The following is an 11,451-nucleotide window of genomic DNA, read 5'->3' as shown; positions in this document are numbered from 1 at the left end:
CTCTCGTTGTGGCCTGTGGGGATCAGTTCCTTGATCAGGGATTGAACCCACGTCCCCTGCATTATTAAAAGGTGGATTCTTAACCATCGGACCATCAGGGAAGCCCCGTGACTGGCAGACCTTGTGCTTATGCGTTTGTGTTCTTTCTGTGGATGTGGTCTTGTGTTTCAGCCCAGGCCCTGAAAGCACTTGGTCCTTTAGGTATTGAAACAAATGAGGCTCAGAGAGGTTGATCACCAACCCAAGAGCACACAGCAGGCAAACAAAATGAGCCAGGACTCAAACTCAGGATGCTCTGGACTGCAAAGCACATGTTCCTAACCCCCTTCCTGCCTGTCTCCTGCCATGGTCCTGGCCTGCCTACTCTACGTGTGGACGACATGAACAGTGTGTGGGCTCCAGGGTATCCTGTATGTGAGTGTGCATGTGCACACGGGAACATATAAGACAAAGGAGGGCTCTGCCCAAGCAGAGCGTTGCCCATCTACGCCAAGGACTTCTTGGTGTGTTTACCTCCCATTCGTTTCTATTCCACGTGAGGACTGACTCCTTACACTTTTATAAGATCCCATCCCGAGGCATGTCCCTTCTCCCTATCCAACCTCCTCCCTTCTTTGTGCTTCCAACCAGGCCCCCAAAACACAACACATTTAATGAAACGACTCAAGGATAAGTCATCCAGTGTACAAGCTTTAATCAATGTTGCATAGAAATCACTGTAGTAACATGTTCCTGCAAAGTTTACTTCTTCCTTCTAGCGTTCCACATGTGATGTCTTTTCTTATCTGGGTGAAACCGACACAGGAACAAGTCATGGGGTGTCATCTCAGTTGTACTTTCGTCCTAAGGGATAGGAATGGGAAAGGGAGCCTTTAATAACTGAGTGCTTCCTAAGGTCACTTAACCCTCTGCTTTGGGTTTTTGGATGCTCATGTGTAATCAGATGTGGGGCATGGCTAGAACTGACACAGTCATCAGGTCCTTTTGACTTGGGAATCCATCCATTTGTCATACACCCATGAATTCAACCCAGTCCAACATTCATTTCATTCTTTAAACCATGTCCAGGCTACACATCAGTCCACCAATCCCACCGTCTTTCTTTCATTCATTGGTCCAGTTAGTCCATTCAGCCAGTTTGCCGTCCAGTCAGTTCATCTACCCATTTATCCATCCACTAACCTGATCCTCCACCCACCTAGAACACCATTCTTTAACCAATTCATATCCTCTCAATATTCATGCCTCCAGATATCCTATTGTGTTCAAACCCTTATCAACTCAGCCATCTGCCCAGCCAACCAGTTCATTCACCCTCCCAGTGCATCAGCCCAATCTAGAAATCTAATCACATCCCTTCAGATTCTCAGTCACTTAATGGATTCATTCCTTCCCCTCATCCTTCCGCTCACCCATCCATTCAAGCAACCATTTAACCCTTCTACCCGCCCCCTATCTAACAGACCCCCTAATTACTCATCTACCCAGCCCTATTCACCTATCCATGCTCCCACCTATCTAATCTGCCGTTTTTCCATCCTTCCAATCAACCCATCCAATTAAAGAGCTATTCCATCAACGCATCAGATATATACAGCTGCCACAGTCCCCTCTCCCTCTTCTCCCTTGCCTGTTGGGTCCTCTGTGCTCTGACTTGGCGGAGGCAGCCTTCACCTCACCACCTCTACAGCCCCCCTTCTCTGGGGGGGTCCTGTGAAAGGCCACCGGCTCGAAAGGTACCTGAGCTCTGCCTCTTTCTTTTGTACACCTGCTTGCTCCTCTTGACCTGCTTCCTCTTGATCACCTTTCCCTCCAAGTTCTTCCTGTTCTTGGAGTGGCTGCAGGAGTGGGTGACGGGCCGCGAGGGGCACTGGTGGGAGTGCATGGCGTATCTGAGGCGCCTCAGAGGAGGGCTGGGGCCTGGGCTCCGGGCCTGGTGGCCAGCGGGGCTGCGGCGGCTCCTCGGGCGCTGGCTGGAGCTCCGGCTGCGGCTGCGGCTCTGGCAGTGGTGGCTGCAGCTGCACTGCTTGCAGGCGTGGCTTTGGGGCCGAGAGTTGCTGTGGGGCTGGGTGTGGGTGTTGGGAAGGCTCTGTGTCTTGGTGTCCATGGAGGGTGGGGGCGGCCTCGCTTAGAGGGGCAGGGGCCGCCTCCTCCTCCTCTTCTGGCAGACCCAGCTTCACAGAGGCCCTGGCAGCCCCTGGTTATATAGTTGGGCCCGATTGTGATGGCACCAGCCACAGGGGGGTGTGTAACAGATGTGACCCGACGGGGAACAAAGCCCTCTGCCCTCATCCTAACCTGCAGGGTGGGGCAGCTTTCAAAGGGCGTGTCTGTGGGTTGAGAGCAGGGCCCCTCAGGTCAGGTGGAGCTGGGCTCACACTCCATATTTGGGGCTGCTTTTCCTTCTGATCTCTTCCCACTGGGCATCCACCTCTCTCCGTCCTAGTTTCCCTGCTTTTGTAGTGTCACGCGAGTGTACGTTCCTCGGTTCTTTGTCTCGTCACAACAAAAATTTAGAGTGACGGACATTAAAGCCCCTTGGCGGGTCACAGCTCTCGGAGGACAGACCAGGTTATAGCTCTCAGGTCTCGAACGGACCGTGTTATAGCTCTTAAATAAATCAGTGTTACAGCTCAGTGTTACAGCTCTATTTATTTAGATAATAGCAGGAAAATCCATCTTTGAGGCGTGAGGGCACGTCAATCCAGAGACGCGAAGAGAATATCGCCCCAGCGCGCGGGGGAGAGAGAGGGAGCAAAAAAGGGCGCGAAGAGGGCTTTGGCTCCTCTTTTTATATGTTTCTCTGTCCCTGGGCCTGCCTTATGTAAATTGGGCTTAGGCAGGAGTGTTGTTTGTTTTACCTGAGGTTCTCACTCCGGTCCTCGGACCTTCCTTTGTTCTATTTTCGCGGGTTTTCCCTTCGAGGTCTTTTAGCCACCACCATTTTGGACTCTTTTTCCCTATTCTAACTACCTAACAGTAGAATGGGGCATAGGGACGCCTAGCCCATCCTCGGGGCCAGCCCGCAGTGAGAACTCAATAAACGTGTCCGAGCATGCCCAGTCTTGTTCTGGCTCCACGCAGGCAGTCTGGAATCCAGGCACACAGCCCTGACCCCAGTAGAGTGGGGATGGGTGGGCGGTCAGTAAGGCAGACGACCGCCGCCCGGGTGGGTGCGCACGTTGAGCCGTGGGATGACTTATCAGGTGGAGGGTGAGAATGACCAAAGGTGTGGATGTGGGGCAGAAACCAACACACTACTGTAAAGCAGTTATCCTTCAGTTAAAAATAAACTAATTAATAAATGAATAAAACTAAAAAAAAGAAAGTAACCAAAGGGACCCACAGTGGTCCTGGGGCCTGCCTGACAAGCCTGCCTCCCCATTAGGATTTAAAGCTGGGAAATCCAGAGTCCGGTTCAAAGCCCACTCTGTTCTGATATTCTGCCTTGGGTCAGTTGTTTTGAGGCCTGGTTTCCCTGTTGGACAAAGGGCTGTCATCCCATCCTTCCTGGCATTCTTGTGAGCCTGAGAAGGCTGTCAAACCACAGGAGGCCCTTGAAAGCCATTCTCCTGCCTCCCGCCTGCCACCTCCGCTCCCCTCCCCTCCCTGCCGGCTCAGCCCCATTGTGCACGCCTGCTCTGACCGCCCAGCCCCTGGGCAAGAAAGCCCACCCCATGCGTGCACACACGGCCTGGTCAGAGCTGCTCAGTCCCTTTCTCTCCACAGCCACCCATGCCTGGTCTCAGCTCTGGGCCCTCAACCCTCCCCAGAGCTCAACCTCGGGAGACTCCATCTCCACCTCCCCTCCCCCTAGCAGAGCCCCCAGCCCACGTCTGTTGCTCACGCACAGCTTTGCTATCATTTGCTTTTATTGTGGTTTATTTCTTCATAAATGTGTCAGCGCACATGGTGGAAATCACCCTCCTTGAGGGAACACTTCCCATACGGCTGGGCTCCGGGCTCCACCCCTTCTGGGCGGCTTTGTCCCTGAGTCTTAGTGACCTTCGGACTGGGCTGAACAGAGTCCCCCGAAAGGAGTGTCCACATCCCAACCCCTGGAAGCTGTCAGTGTCACTGTATTTGGGAAAGCCTCTTTGCAGATGTAATTAAGGATATTCAGAGCATCCTGGATTGTCCAAGTGCACCCTAAATCCAAAGGCAAATGTCTTTATAAGAGAGAAGAAACGGCTCAGGGGGGAGGGGCCACGGGAAGGCAGAGGCCCCGATGTGAGTCAGGCAGTTCAGGCAGCCGTTAGCCGCGCGGACCCCGTCGGCTGCACAAGGAGAGGAGGCTCCCCGGGGCCTCCGGGGTCTGTGGCCCAGAGAACTCCTTGATTTCAGACTTCCGGCCTCTGGAAGGCGAAAGGATATATTTTAAGCTGCCAGGTTTTTGATGACTTGTTACAGCAGCCCTGAGGAACTACTATTACAGTTTGCAAAGGGGAGCAGGCTCAGAGAGGCTGAATGACCAGCCCAGAGCCCCAGAGCTAGTCAGTGGCAGAGCCAGGATTCGGATTCAGGCCTGGCCGCCTCCAGTCCAGCCTCGTGGTCACTAAGGCCGCCACAGGGGCTCAGGAGGCGCGAGCGGCCCTGTTCTAACGCCGCGGCCTTGTGCGGGCTCAGGACTGACGGGGTCACGCTGTGAGGACTCTGTCTGGGTGTCCTGTCCCTCTCCTCCCCCTCCCCCCACTCCCCCACCCTCGAGTGCCTGGTGGGACAGAGTGAAGCGAAAGTCGCCCAGTCGTGTCCAACTCTTTGCGACCCCATGATCTGTACAGTCCGTGGGACTCTCCAGGCCAGAATGCTGGAGTGGGTAGCCTTTCCCTTCTCCAGGGGATCTTCCCAACCCAGGGATCGAACCCAGGTCTCCCTCATTGCTGGTGGCTTCTTTACCAGTTGAGCTATCAGGGTGGGACAGAGACTGTGGTTTAATCAATCTCGGGGCCCACAGTGACTGGCACACAGCAGGGACGTCACGAATGTTTGCTGGGCAGGTGATTGGGCAGGCGGACCTGCGGGCCGTGGACAGAAGGACAGAGCTGCTGAGAGTGTTGCTTGGCTGGGGCGGGGATGGGCAGTCAGACAGCAGGGCCGCCCCCTCGAGCCTCCCCTGCCTTGCCCTGTCTCCAGGCCTCAGTGAGAGCAGCCTCCACCCTCCGAGGAGCCCAGGACCTCACCTTGCCTCTCACACCATCCCTGGAGATACCACCTCCCCACCCCTCCCAGCAGCCCCAATCACAGTCCTTCTCAGTGGCCCACCAGAGTGGTGCTCGGGGGTTGTGGAGAGCAGAGGGTGGAGATCATGTTTGTTATTTCTATTGGAAAGAAAAGGGTTAAGGGAGCCATGGCCAGGAGGGGCAACAGGCGCATTCCGATGCTTCTAAGGAAGGCCAGCCTGAGGGACCCAGTTCTGGGTCTCTGTCCTTTCTGGCTTCCTCTGGGCTTCCTTTGCCCGCTGCCCTAGTGAGGGCATCGGCTCTGTCCCACAGCGGGACCCCTCGAGCAAGGCAGAAGCGAGCCTCTCGCAGGGATTCCGACGGTCCCCTTGAGCGTGAGGTTGGCAGCAGAACCAGTGGCTGAGAAGGACTCAGACCCCTCTACCTGCTCTGTCCCCCAAAACCAGGGTCCATGAGTCAGGTGGGACCCCCGTGGCTCCAGCTGCAGTGCCCGTCTTGGGTGAAACACTCGCTGTGTGCCAGGCCCAGTCCCTCCCCAGCATCTCAGTCACCTCTTCCGACCCACTGACCTGCGGGATCGCTAGTGTCAACGGACAGACGGGGACTTGCTCAGTGTCACGCAGCAAGTGTAGGAAAGCTGGCGGCAGGTCTGCTGAGCTCCCGAGTCCGTGCTCTTGGGACTCTCCAGGGTCTTCCCCGGTGGCCCAACTGTTCAGACTCTGTGCTTCCACTGCAGCGGGCAGGGAGGAGGGGTTCGATCACTGGTCAGGGAACTAAGATCCCACGTGCCTCGTGACGCAACCACCACTCCCCTCCCCCCCAAAAAAACACTGTCCGCAGTTAGAAAAGCGGTGGGGATGCGCTGAGGGAGATGACGCTGTCCCGCCGGGTCAGGACACTCGGAGAGGAGTCCTCCCTGGAGGTGGGACCCGCTAAGGTGACTTTCTTACCCAGGCTGCCACGCGCTCCACCCCCCGCAGCAGGGGACGGCGGCTGAGCAGTCTTGGGGAGTGGACCGTGCGAGGACTTCTGGCTGGGGTTCAGACACAGGGGTCACTGCTCTTCAACCTCCCTACACACACACACACCCACACACACACACCCAGCCACCCACACCCACACCCACAGACACAGGGGCTGGGGGTGGTGGCGGGGGCAAGGACAGACAGGAGGAGGAGGATTCCTTGGAGACTCTTTATTGACTCTTTTCTGAAAGCTCTCCTCCTCTCGGGAACAGTGTCAGGCTCCTCTTCCTCCGCCACGTCGCAGGTCAGGAGCGTGTCTGCTTGGGCTCGGGGCTCTGCTGGGCCCCCGAGTCGGTGTCTTCGGCCCCTTCCTCCTGCTGCCCGGCCTCCATCAGCAGCAGCTTGCCCTGCACCGGGAGCTCCTCCTCTTCTCCCTCCTCCTCCTCCTCCTCCTCTTCCTCCTCCTCGCCCTCCTCCTCCTCCTCGCCCTCCGATGACAAGGAGAAGTTATCCTGGCTCACGCAGGCCACGAGCTTCTTCATGGAGTATTCGTGGCCCCGGCCGTGGCCCATGCCAATCTTGGCACAGCGGGAACCCATCACCCGCCTCAGCTGCCTCTCTGGACTGGGAGGAAAGGCCACTGGCGGGGTACGGAGGGGCCGCTGAGGGTGGTAGGCAGGGCGCTGACATCACAAAGGGCCCCCCGCCCCAGAGCCTCCTGCCCTCGGTGACCTGAGTCTGAGCCGACACCCCACTCAATCCAGGCCGCCAGCTGCCCGTCCGAGGCCCCGCCGGCCACAGGGCAAGGCCGAGGCGAGACGGCAGGCACACAGCCTCACCCTGCGGTGTTGCCACCTCCAGGGCCTTGTGTGCCCTGGCAGGGGTCCCCCCCTGTTTGAGCTGGGGTGAGAGTTGAGGATAGAATTTCCACAAGCAGGAGAGCACACAGACTCCTCCCCACACCCCAAGAGTGCCCAGCCCGAGAGGGCCGGCGACAGTATGGGACAACAGGCAGCCTGGAGGGAGCCTTCCCAGGGTCCTGGAAGTGTCTGGTGTCTTGACCCGGGTGGTGCCTTCACAGACATACCTAAATCTATGTTTTTTTACGATTAAAACAAAAGAAACTAAAGAAAACCCTACTCTTTCCTGTTCTCCAAAGTCACCCTTTAAAGGCAGCGGCTCATAAGCCCTTGGGGTCACCAATCTCTCTGGCTACACATGTCCATCCAGCCCAGTTTCAGCCAGGAAGGGGATTAAGTCTCCTTGGTCATTTCTGAGCACTGGGAATCCGTTCTCCAACATGATCCATAATTTAGATCTTGTCCCAAACCCTCAGTGGCTGTGGTCAGCTGAATAAGGACCCTCCCAGGATTGTGAGATTATCCTGGGTTATCTGGGTGGGCCCCGAATGCAGTAAGTGTCCCTGTTAGAGGGAGGCAGAGAGATTTCACACAGGGAGCGGAGACTGGAGATGTGGCCACAGCAGAGGAACTCCAAAGGTTATAAGAAGCCATCAGAAGCTCGGAGGAGGAAGGAACGGACTCTGTCCTGGATGAGGGTCCCATCTCAGAATTCTGGTAGTCCACGCCGCCTCACCCAGTTCTGCCCTTTGCCTTTAGTTCCCCCCTCCCAATGCCAGCCTTGTTCTTGCTGGAGCACGTTAGACCTGCTTCCCATCTTGTCTCCGTTCACACTTGCCCCCACTGCCCAGCACTCTTTCAGGTTCTTCAGGGGCCTGGGGAGCTGCATGGCCTTGGGCATCCTGATGGCTCCGGGTGACCAGGCGCCCCCAGGCCCACAGGGGAACACACCAGCACACAGCCCCCTGCCCCGGCTGCTCCCCCCTCCCCTGACCCCGTGGGGAATAGAAGCCGTGTGTTTGCGCCTTCGTGCAAAAGAGACCCTGACAGGCTGGCAAGTTTCTTATCTCAAGCTTTATTTGGCAGATGACTTTTGCTCATTTTAACTCAAGATCTCGTGGGCTCCAAGGGGGATTTGCTATGGTCTTGTGAGGTGCTTCCTGGCAGGTGACTCTTTCTGGTAGGCCCAGGGAAGCTTAGAGCTGCCTTCCGCATCTCCTCCTCCTTCTCTTCATCCTTCGGCAGCCTTTTGGAAAAAGTTCTAGTTACAGGGCCGTCTAGGGAATCTGGGGTCGGGGGGGCTGCTGGGGTGGGGTGGGGGCGCAGGATGAGGGGGCTGTCAGACAGGGTGGGGCCCCAGCACTGCAGGAGCCGCCCGCTGCCCACCTGAGCCCTGGCCTGGAGGCCTGGGGGGTGCCGGGGATGGGAGCGCAGGGGGGGCCCGCCGCACCTCTGCGGCGCCTCCTGTGCCTGCAGGCCCGTCTCCGGCGCCTCCTGCAGGGGCGCCGCCGCGTGTGGCTCCTGTGTCTGTAGTGGTAGCGGCCTCTGTGAGTCCTCCCGTAGACCGGGATGTCCTCCGGCCTCAGCTCCCGCGCCTGATCCGGGCGCTCCGTCTCGCCCTGCTGCCCGGAGCCCTGCTCCCCGGGTGGACTTTCAGTCGGACTCTTCACGCGGCATCGGACCATCGTGCTGAAGGGGGGTCACGGGTGGGCAACTGGGGCTGAGGCGGCAGCTGGCCTTGGGGGGACAGGGGGAGGAGGCTGAGGCCTGCCCCCTGCTCTTGCTGTTAATAGTGTTGGTCGGGTCTGTCCACAGCCCTTCGGGGGGACTTGTATATAAAGGGGACCCCCCCACTGTGACTTGGCGGCCCCACCCCGCCATTGTCCCCACCTGGGCCCCTTCTGTGAAAGCAGCACAGGGTGTGTGCAGCCAGCCCCTCACCCTATAAAACGTGTCCCCCGTGCCTCGAAACCAGGGCACAGCATCTCCGAAGAGGAGCGCCAGCCTCCTTGTCTGGATCCAAGCCCGCACCCTGCCCCTCCCCCAGCTCATGTGGTGGTTCCTGCTTCCTTGCTGCCTCTTTAGCCAGTGCTGTGGCCTCTTGGGGGCTGGGACGGGGCCTCATCTGTCCACAGGGTTATCTTGTGCTCACTCTGTGCCAGGAATTCCACAAATTCCATACATTCACTCCTTAAATGATGCAGGAAGAGGTTAAGTGACTTACTTGCTCATGGTGCCTGCAGATAAGGAGCCAAGGCCAGGCTTCAGAGTCCATATGCCCTCAGCCCTCCACCCACTCCCCAGCCTGGGGCACATGCTTCCCTCCCCAAAAAATGTGCCCATCTTCCCTCCACCCCAGGCCTCCTGCTGAGCCTCTCCCAGTGCTTGGATGACCCATGAAAATCCAGAATCAGAACCATAGCAGCCGCGGGGAGGACGTGGTAGGCAGACGAATGCCCTCACGCCCTCGACCCTGAGTGTGAGCAGACACACAGAAGGGACCTTCTTAAGAGTGACTGAAGGAGATGGAAAGGTCATCCTAGATTATCTGGGTGGGCCCAGTGTGGGTTCCACAAAACCACATGGATCCTTATAAGGTGGAAGAGGGAGGCGGGAGGGTCACAGGAAAAGATCTGACAGTGCTAAGCCACGGGCTTTGAAGACGGAGGCAGGGGCCCTGAGTCAAGGAATGCAGTTGCTGGCAAGGAGCTAGGAAAGACAAGGTTATTATGCTTCTGAAAACCTTCAGAACCTGCTCAAACCTTGAGTGTTAGCCCCATAAGGCCCATGTAAGACAATAAATTTGTGTTGTAAGCTTTGAGGTTTGTGGTGATTTATAACAGCGATAGGAAATTTTTGAGGCCTCCTATCCTTCTTAGTGCTCTCAGACTCCCCCAGGGCACTTGTTCAAAATATGAATGCCCAGGCCTTACCGCGAGACCCTGCTGAGTCAGCATCTCCACCACTGGCACTTGATCTACTTGTAAAGGCCTACCCAGGGGGTCCATGTCCAGCCCTCCCGCCAGCCTCTTTCTGAACCAATCTAGTGGTTGGGTCATGGAAGCGAGTTCATCTCCCGGACAGTGGCCTCAGCTGCCAAGATGGGGCCATCAACACTCCCTTGCAGGTTGGGTGTGAGGCTTGGAGTGGCGAATGCCCAGTACCTATGCTCCATGGTGCTCATAAATGGAAGTCAGGCCACGATGTTTCTGTGGCCCTGTCACTAGGCAACTGGGTCGGAGAGTTCTGGTCACTGATAAAACGCCCTGTGCCAAATTGCTGTGCCATGAGATGGTCGTGGCCCGAGCTCTCGTGTTAATAATTTGACAGTTCTGAGCCCAGGAGACAGCAGTGTTTTCGTGAATCACCTTCACGTCTCAGAGAATCATACGGTTGAGTGGAGCAAGTTACTTTTGTTTCATCCACCCGGGATGAGGATATTGTTCCTGATTAAATGATAGCTTAGCTTAACCACTGGACAAGTTACTCACTGTACCCAGAGACATCAACTTTTTAAATGGGAAACCTCAACATCGGGCACCTTTGGGATTGATGGGATGTATCCATGGCTGGTGAATTGAGCTTGAACTGGGAAATGGTTCTTGGTTCTCGGGGAGGTGGACAGCAAGCCCTAGTGGAAGCATTTGCCAATTTCTGTGGCCCATCTCAAGCTGCCAGTAGAAAGCCAGAGCCAAGAACTGGGGGAGGGATGTGTCATAAACCAGCACAGCTCCCGTCCCCACTGGAAAGGGGTCTAATAAAGGACTGGGGGGCTGGGAGGCAGGTTTGGGTTGTGACTTGGGAGTAGTCGAGTTTGGAACAAGATCCTGCGTGAATCATCCTTTGTGTATGTGTCCCCTCTTTCCGGTGTCCCCAACTCCCTCCCCCGCTCCCCCCCGAGTCCCTCAAAGCAAAGAGTCAAAGAGTGGAATGATGTCTTTCAACATTTATTGACAGGTGGCATTGTTCGTTAGCAGGCTCCTGTTCATGTCATTGGAACGGTGGCATGTTCAAGATGTGGCAAGAGGGTCTTGAAGGCTGGTTATCTTTCAGGCAGGAGTGCGGTGGTCTTGCTACTGTGCGGTTACTATCTTGTACACCTTATGACGGTGTAGCGGCGGCAGCACACTGCGGAGAACCAGAGGGCAAGAGGACACTTCAGCACAGCCCGAATCCCCAGCCCTGCCCCAGCTCCCTGGCCCCTACCCCCAAGGATGGACCCTCTTCACCTCTCCTCCTGCGCCTCCGACCAAAGCGTCTCCTTCGTCTGCGACATCTTCGTCTTCGGCGGCGGCGGCATCTGCTCCGGCTATGGGTGAGGCAGCATCGGTATCTGGCCATGGTGCTGGGTGGATTCGGCCTGGATGCTCAGAGCAGGGGATACCGCCTTGGTTGAGCCAGCCAACCTGTGAGCAGGTGGAATTTGTGGGCTGTGACAGGGGCCGA

The 11,451-nt window shown here is 56.8% G+C and overlaps 3 protein-coding genes across 4 annotated transcripts; all 3 read right to left on the bottom strand.

Moving 5' to 3' along the window:
* Positions 1 to 670: 670 nt before the first annotated feature.
* TNP2 (transition protein 2) lies at positions 671 to 2,248 on the bottom strand. Its single transcript, XM_043456268.1, has 2 exons — positions 1,741 to 2,248; positions 671 to 843 (listed from the first exon to the last, which is right to left on the bottom strand). The coding sequence occupies exons 1-2, from the start codon at positions 2,105 to 2,107 to the stop codon at positions 827 to 829; spliced, it is 384 nt and encodes a 127-aa protein (XP_043312203.1). The 5' UTR covers positions 2,108 to 2,248; the 3' UTR covers positions 671 to 826.
* A 4,112-nt stretch (positions 2,249 to 6,360) lies between these two features.
* PRM3 (protamine 3) lies at positions 6,361 to 6,788 on the bottom strand. The gene has a single exon (XM_043456269.1). It carries the CDS (start codon positions 6,742 to 6,744, stop codon positions 6,451 to 6,453), a length of 294 nt encoding a protein of 97 aa, XP_043312204.1. The 5' UTR covers positions 6,745 to 6,788; the 3' UTR covers positions 6,361 to 6,450.
* A 1,276-nt stretch (positions 6,789 to 8,064) lies between these two features.
* Positions 8,065 to 8,816, bottom strand: PRM2 (protamine 2). Of its 2 annotated transcripts, none has more exons than XM_043456265.1 (2): positions 8,392 to 8,816; positions 8,065 to 8,251 (listed from the first exon to the last, which is right to left on the bottom strand). In XM_043456265.1, exons 1-2 carry the CDS (start codon positions 8,688 to 8,690, stop codon positions 8,113 to 8,115), a joined length of 438 nt encoding a protein of 145 aa, XP_043312200.1. In that variant the 5' UTR covers positions 8,691 to 8,816; the 3' UTR covers positions 8,065 to 8,112. The 2 variants fall into 2 exon arrangements, with proteins under 2 accessions (XP_043312200.1, XP_043312201.1); XM_043456266.1 differs by having other exon boundaries at positions 8,456 to 8,816.
* Positions 8,817 to 11,451: the final 2,635 nt, after the last annotated feature.

The sequence above is a fragment of the Cervus canadensis genome, chromosome 32 (assembly GCF_019320065.1).
Source record: "Cervus canadensis isolate Bull #8, Minnesota chromosome 32, ASM1932006v1, whole genome shotgun sequence".
In the NCBI taxonomy this organism is placed as follows: Eukaryota; Metazoa; Chordata; class Mammalia; order Artiodactyla; family Cervidae; genus Cervus; species Cervus canadensis.
The sequence above is the reverse complement of the archived record's forward strand: the minus strand, read 5'-3'. Positions and strand labels throughout refer to the sequence as shown.